The sequence below is a fragment of the Otolemur garnettii genome, unplaced genomic scaffold, assembly GCF_000181295.1.
Source record: "Otolemur garnettii isolate 467f Iridium unplaced genomic scaffold, OtoGar3 scaffold00001, whole genome shotgun sequence".
Classification (NCBI taxonomy): domain Eukaryota; kingdom Metazoa; phylum Chordata; class Mammalia; order Primates; family Galagidae; genus Otolemur; species Otolemur garnettii.
The window spans coordinates 33,578,250-33,586,119 of record NW_003852396.1 but is presented as its reverse complement, the minus strand read 5'-3'; the positions used below and the strand labels follow the sequence as shown (position 1 = coordinate 33,586,119).

The 7,870-nt window shown below is 37.9% G+C and overlaps 1 protein-coding gene across 1 annotated transcript; it reads left to right on the top strand.

Annotated features, from left to right (window-relative positions):
* Positions 1–1,902: 1,902 nt before the first annotated feature.
* LOC100945814 (olfactory receptor 51I2-like) lies at positions 1,903–2,847 on the top strand. The gene has a single exon (XM_003781004.1). It carries the CDS (start codon positions 1,903–1,905, stop codon positions 2,845–2,847), a length of 945 nt encoding a protein of 314 aa, XP_003781052.1.
* The last annotated feature ends 5,023 nt before the right edge of the window (positions 2,848–7,870 follow it).

The following is a 7,870-nucleotide window of genomic DNA, read 5'->3' as shown; positions in this document are numbered from 1 at the left end:
TCTCCTGGTCAAGGCCTTGCAGGATGCAAAGCATTGCAGGCACTGAAACTATGACTAGGAGTCAGAGCTGACTTCTTAGAGTTAGTGATATGATAGAGAAGATAAGAGGAATGAACTCAGAAAGGAATGTCCTGCATCTATGAGAAGTAGGCATCATTGGCCTCAGCCCTGGAAGATGAACATGATGTTCATATAGTCAGGGCAGCCTCTGGGAACTGGCAGCTGAAGGTCAAGTTTGGGTCACAGTAAGTAGACTTATCTGGGCATTCTGAAAGAGACTTTTGAGAACCAAAGTTAAAAATATTATAGTACTGACTATCAAGGGCCTTTAATTCTATACTAATGAATTTGGGTTGGTATATATAATAATGAGGGAGTATTTAAGGATTCTAATGAGAAGAGCACATTCTCAGATTTGCCTTAAAATATTATTTCTACCTAACGTTAGAGTTAAACAGTGAAAGGCAAGATACTTACTAGGAATCTGTTATTCTGGTGAACACACGTGAAAATCTTGTGTCTAATGTGTGACATTGCAAGAGGAGTGAATTGGGGAAAGGTGCTGACAGAAGAAGGATTATTGGCTGTTACCTGGATTAATATAGCAGGTAAAAGAAAAGAGTAAGCCAAAGTGACATTTAAATTTTGAGTCTCAATCTTGGGCATAATAAGGATTATTTATTTATTTATTTTGAGACAGAGTCTCACTATATTGACCGCAGTAGAGTGCTGTGGCATCAAAGCTCACAGCAACCTCTAACTCTTGGGCTTAAGTGATTCTCTTGCCTCAAGCCTCCCAAGAAGCTGGGATTATAGGCACCTACCACAATGCCTGGCTATTTTTTTTGTTGTTGTTTTTGCAGTTGTCATTGTTGTTTAGCAGGCCCTGGCTGGGTTTGAATCCTCCTGCCTCGGTGTATGTGGCTGGTTTCCTAACTACTGAGCTACAGGTGCCAAGCCCTATTTATTTATTTTTTATTAAATCATAACTGTGTACAATGATGGAGGACAATGTGCTGATTTGATATACAATATGGAATGCTTAAATCAGACAGGTTAACATAACCATCATCTCACTCATTTGTTGTGGTAAGAATAAAGATGTTTTTCAAAGAGATAGACGACATAGATGAGAAGCAATTCTGCAGCATAAAGAAATGATTATTAATAACATGGCTTTCAGGAGATAAGTATAATTTGGTTCTGAAAAGATTGTTAAGAAATTACTTTTAGTAATTAAATTATTCAGAGAGAAGAATGGTGCTGTGTAAAGCTAAATAAATAGAAGAATGAAAAGGTAGTTGGAAAAATGGAATTCTAGTTTACTTCAATGAGCATCTGACACATTATCTCTGTGAATGAACATCTTTCTGTTCATTTATCTTCTGTCCGGATGAATGAATGAAAGAACAGAGAGTCTATATAAGTGCAGGGAAGCTGGGAGTAGCAGAAGTTCAGTCATATGAGAGAGTGGCAAGCAGAAGAAAGTATGGCTCAGAGATTAAGAGGTTTGCACAGAAAGAGGGAATAACAGCTGAAGTATTGATCAGAAGAGTTTTGTCTTAGATCTTGAACAAAGTAATAGTCATATACTGATGAAAAATAGAGCTCATAGCACTGAATGTGAGAAGGAGCATTGAGGCAAAAGCCACATGTATAAATGAAGGTGAGGGGATCTGATTTGCCAGCCAGATAAACCAACAAGACTCAGACTATTTCAGAAATCTGGGTAACAAGGAGAGGCAAAAATGAGAGTTTTAGTGAATCAAGTTAGTGAATGCTATCAATTGAAGGTCCAAAGAGTTTAGGAGAGGCTTAAAATATTAACCAAAGGCCATACATATAACTGTGTCTATCTTTGTTACAGGAGAGTGGCCCTAGAATTTTGTCAGGAGTCCCAGCATGGGAGGTAACCCTGACAATAGCTCAGGGTGGCCTCCTTTTACATTGACAGGACTCCCAGGGCTGGAGAACTCCCAACACTGGATGTTTCTGCTCCTTGGTGCCTTCTATGCTGTTTCCCTTGTGGGAAATGCCCTCATCCTTTTCATTGTCAAGGAGGAACAGAGCTTGCATCAGCCTATGTACTATTTTCTGTCCCTGCTATCAGTAAATGACATGGGTGTGTCTTTGTCCACACTGCCCACAGTACTGGTCACATATTGCTTCTACTTCAGGGAGATCAGTTTTGATTCTTGCATGGCCCAAATGTTCTTTATCCATCTCTTCTCCTTTGTGGAGTCTGGCATCCTGTTGGTTATGAGCTTTGACCGCTATGTGGCCATCTGTAACCCACTGCGCTATGCCACAGTGCTCACTGATACCCGTGTGGTGCATCTGGGCATGTCTGTTATCATCCGCAGTTTCTGTATGGTTTTTCCACTGCCTTTGCTTCTAAGGAGGTTACCCTTCTGCAAGGCCAACGTCCTCTCCCATGCGTACTGCCTGCATCCAGATCTGATTCGCCTGCCTTGTGGTGACACCACCGTCAATAATATCTTTGGTCTGTTCATTGTCATTGCTACCTTTGGCCTGGATTCTGCGCTCATTCTTCTCTCCTATGTGCTCATACTTCGCTCTGTGCTAGCCATTGCCTCCCGGGAAGAACGTCTAAAGACACTTAACACATGTGTGTCACACATCTGTGCTGTGCTCATCTTTTATGTGCCTATGGTTGGTGTGTCCATGGCTGCTCGCTATGGGAGGCATGGCCCAAGGTACATACACACGCTCTTGTCCCTTGTCTATCTCTTTGTGCCTCCAATGCTCAATCCCATCATCTATTCCATTAAAACCAAAGAGATCCGTCGGAGACTTCACAAAATACTTTTGGGAACCAAGATTTGAAGAGCAGACATTCATTTAAAAACCAACATTTAGGGGATGTTTACCCTTTTTCCACCAATTTAAATTTTCAAGACCTACTTTGCCAAGGCGTTTTTACTACCCTTGTGGGCACTGACCTACCATTAGGATTCCTGCCATCAGATGTTGGATACAACTTAGCAATAGTGAAGACTCAAGCTAAAATGTTTTGCCAAGGTAAATTGGACTATAACTTAGTGAAAAGTATTTGCTTATTTCTTTTGTTGTTGTCATTAAATTCAGAAACATTCATCCTTATAATCAGTTTATCATTTCCTATGTTGCCATTATTTTTGTTTAAGGGAAATTGTTACAAGGGAAATTACTTGCTACCATGGAAACACAGTTATAATGGGCTAGGGATTCTTTTGCCCGGTATTATTACAAAGAGATAACTATTAAAATAATGCACATAGACACAGTTACACAATAGCTACCTATACTTAACTTTATTTCAAATAGCAAATAATATCCACATGGCTTGCATTTAAAATTAGATGAATGTGATCACATGTAAATTGTATTAAATGATTTAACCTTAGGTAATACTAAAATTTGGTAAAATTTATTATCATTTAGATTGTGAATGTTTTTGTGTACAGTAATAATTTTTTAGAACAAAAGGTATATATCACATGAAGAAATAAAAAATGAATAAATTTTAAAAAATTTTAAAAAGTTATATAAAAGTATAAGTTTATTTTATATTAGAGAAAAGGAAAAAATGAGAAAGAGAGCAGAGAGTGGGAGAGGGAAAATGGGGGAGTGTATAGTTATAATTTTGGAAATAATAAAGTAAGAACACTATTAGCAAAATATTTCAAATGCATACAACAATTTATTCTGCCTAAATTTATACTCCCATAAGATTTGTGGGGTTTCTTATGACAAAGGGAGAAAGTTAAAAAATTAAGCATTCTATTTAAGATATAATGGAATATAATACTTTATAAAATAATTAAAAATAATAGGACTAAATATGAATGAATTAGGCTGAAAGTAATCTAATATCTAATTCTTTCACAAGTTTTCAAAATTAACCAATCTCTGGAAAATATAATAAAATAGAAAACAAAGTTTAGAAATCATATATACTATTACTAGATTTGTTCTTTTTAAAAAATAGGGTTGATTCCATTTTTATTGTAGATTAAAGCTTAAAGGAGACACATCACTAGCTGCTCCATCTGCCTTCCTCTGTGAGCAAACTCTGTAAGGAGTCTAAACTTAGTCCAAGGAATCAGTATCAAGAAGGGGGAAAAAGCTGTGAGGCACATCCCAGCCCCTACTATAACCACACTTGTCACTGAACACTCACCCGTGCCTGATAGTTCTTCTAGGGAGAATAACTTACTTGTCTGTCCTTTTTTTTTCTTTATCCCATGGGAGAAAAAATGGTTTTTAGAAATAGATGTGGAATTGAAGAACATTTGGGGGAGGTGAGTTGAGGTCTAATCACAAACTTGTTGCTTCTCCAACAATGTTATGAGTCCATTCCCTGCACCATTTTACAAGGTTTTCAAACAGTCAAAACTGTTACTTGAGCTGAGAAGCAGGAACAGGTCTGTAAGGTCCGAGCTCTCCCCTGTCCCCAGCAAGCGCCCCCCTGCTGCCAGACCTTTACATGTTACAAGCCTTTCCCTAAAGGTCCTGAGACTGGGCAATCTCAGAAGGTTGGAGGTTTGTGGGCAGTTTGTAGATGTGATTGAGCTTTTGTGTGGTATTCGTCTCCATCAAGGTCGAGTTATGCAGCTAAGCATGGGTCTCCTGCTGTCTCACAAAGCTGTCACTGGACACTCAGGTGTTTTGCTATGCTGGTGCCTCACATATCTTTGACCAGGTCTGGATCTCACCTGCTTTCAGGAAGTTTTCTGAAGCATGATTTAATTGGAGTCTGGTTAAGTCCATGTAGTGAGGGCTAGGCCCTGGGGTGAAAGTTTCTTCCTTTTGTCTAGGATCCCTCATCTTTTCCAACTTTTCTACATCAGTCCACTCTGGAGGGAGCAAGTGACCTTTCTGTCTGTTTCAGGTCAATTGCCAATCCTAATACAGGGCAGGTTGCTCACTGTCCGAGAGGACCTGCCTCACCTGCTTTGCTGCCCCCGGCTGTTGCTGCCCCCAGCTGTTGCTGCAGTGGGATGCCAGGAGGCGATGGCTGGAGAACCAAGTGTGGCCCAACCAAGTGCAGCTGAGAAGGGCAATGCTGGGGAAGCCCGCAGGTTCCCACCAAGTCTGGAGGGACCACGGTGCAGGCTGCCGGTGCCAACCCCAGAAGCACCCTTGGATCTAGAGAGCCCTACTCTGGCTGTGCTACTCCCCTGTGAACATTTTACAGGCCTAAGGTTGATACAGGGTCTCCCCATTCAGGGCTGAACCAGAACCCCCATTTCCTAGGCCTGGACAATTTCATGTAAGTTTCCTAGTCCTGGGATTTTCTGGAAGGGAATGGCTTATTCACCTTCCCCTGAGCAGAAGGGACTGTATCCATTCATGTTTTACCAAGTCCTGACCAAACGTAACCAGAAAGGACACAGGCAACCCTACATACCGCTAGACATAGGACTCAGGTGGAGATTTTCCGACGTGAATCTTTCCCTCTGCAAGAAGCTCTGGTGCTTTTTCTGTATTCTTTTCTGTATAATAAATCCTACCTAAGCACTGATCTGTGGTCCCTGAGACCAAGGACCTATTGAAGAAAGAAATTCCAGTAACAATCCAATCATGGTGGCACTTCTACTGGCAAATCAGGGTTAAAAGGCCCCGGGTCTCCCCCCCACCCCACATGAGGTGAAGCCTAATCAAACTGAAGTTAGGAATAATGGTAACCAGCTCCTTCTCAGCCAGAAATTCCACCTCAGTTGTGTTCGTGACACAAGCTGTGGCCTAGGACTCCCTGTCTCCTCAGAGTCCTCAGTGTCCCAGAGGAGAAGCCACCGCATGAAACAGATAGATGTATTTTACAAATTACAGTAGAGTGTTCTGTAAGTTATTTTAAATCTTGATTAATTTTGTAGTAGAAAAACTACAAGACATAAACAAAAAATTAAGTGATAATTGGAACTGAGGAAGAAATTGAACATTATTAAAAAATCATACTCTACGCTATAGTACATGATCTTTTCCATTACTTTTGCCCCAGTTTTAAGGTTTTAAGGTCTAGATTATTCTTCTTATATTTCTCAAATCACACAAAAAAGTAGAAAACTAGGTAAAAAGGCAAATATAATCTTGATTAATAATATAGAAAATAATTAGCAAAAAATCTCATAGACTAAACATATTAATGAAAAATGTGTAAATATTAAATGTTGTGATTAGAATTAAATAATAGAGACAGAGAACATAGGTATACATATATAACTATCTCCTGGGAGTAAAAGAATTACTCATGTGTCAGAAGTGCGCCTATATAATTCATCACACTAATGAGTAAAAAAATGATAAATACACGTAACCAATAGTAGATTTCAGAAGAAGTGAAATGAAACACACACACAAAAGTCTAAATACAAAGCACTCTTTTTTTTGGTAAATTTTCTTAAGTTTTAGACCATATACTTTCAGGTTAAGATAAGAGGAAAATCATTTTTTCTCATTTTTAAAACATATTGTTTTCCATTTTCTTCATGTTTGACTAATGTAGTAAAATTCAGTACAGAAATGAACTGTCTTACATTTTTCCTTTATCTGTGATAGCACACCAAATCCTGACAGCTGTCATTAGGCTTTGACTTATCCAGTCTTTGCTTCTATCTCACCACTGCTGCCATCTCATTCTAAACCTTTTTTATCACCTCTCATTTGACATGGCATTGTCTTCTAAAATGATTACATTGTATATTATACTTTTCTGTCATTTTTCTATGCTTCAGCTATAGTGACCTTCCTAAAGCATCTATCTGGTTATAAAATGTCTCATAGCCTGTGGTCTCTTACTGCCTAAGGATCAAGTCCAAAATCCTTAGCGTATCTATTAATTACATCATCACTGCAGTGCCCACCTTTATGTCTTACTCGCCTTACCCATGTTTTCTACCCTGAGCAGGCTTCTTTATGTCTCTGTATTTTTTCCTAACAGCCTCTGTTTGGAATATCATCCCCATGCTCATATATGCCTGGAAGCTGCACATTGTTCGAATTATTCACCAATATATGGATCAAGAAAACACAACAATTTAAATAAAATGATTGCTAAAAAGTGAGAAGATATAAATACAAAACTAGCAATTTCCAAAACACTAGCAAATATGTTAATTAATAAATGTTTAAATTTTCAAAATTAAAAATTAATTTATCTGAGAAATATCTCAGTGAGAAATTTTATAGAAGAAATTTTTTAGACATTATGGTACATTAAAAAAAATAAGATTGAGGGAATGGATATGAAAGCATGAACCTGAATGGAAAGATTAAACAAATATTGTAAAGGTGTCAGTTTTGCCTTTTTTAAAATTAAATCGTAACTGTGAACATTTATTGGGTAAATGTGCTGATTTGATACACAATGTGGAATGCTTACATCAAACTGATTAACATAAACATCACTTCACTTACTTATTTATACTCTTAATAGTTTTGAAACGTACCATTGCATTGTGCACAATAGGTGAGGTCCCATAAGACAACCTCCCTTCTCCTAATTACTTAGTTCTGAGTATTTTTGGTCATCCAAAAAAATAATTCTAGCATGATTTATTTCCCTCGGAAGTTTTGAAAGGGAGGAGAATATGGAAACAGGAATGTAGTAGACCTCCCAGATGTTAAAATGTGAAGGAAAGCTGCACTAATTAAAATAGAAGATACACTGCCACAACAGATTACTAGCATAAGATAACTCGGGAGAATGTGTAAACCACTGTGAAGGAATATTTTCAAATAAGATATATATTATCAAATAACACTTAGAGATGCTGACTATTTTGAGTAAAAACACTAATAAATCATGTTACTGTTAATCATTTGTATATATGAAACATTTTGTAATTTTAGAAAGATTAATAGAAAA

Coding starts and splice junctions, on each gene's coding strand:
- LOC100945814 (XM_003781004.1), top strand. CDS start 1,903: ATGGGAGGTAACCCTGACAATAGCTCAGGGTGGCCTCCTTTTACATTG.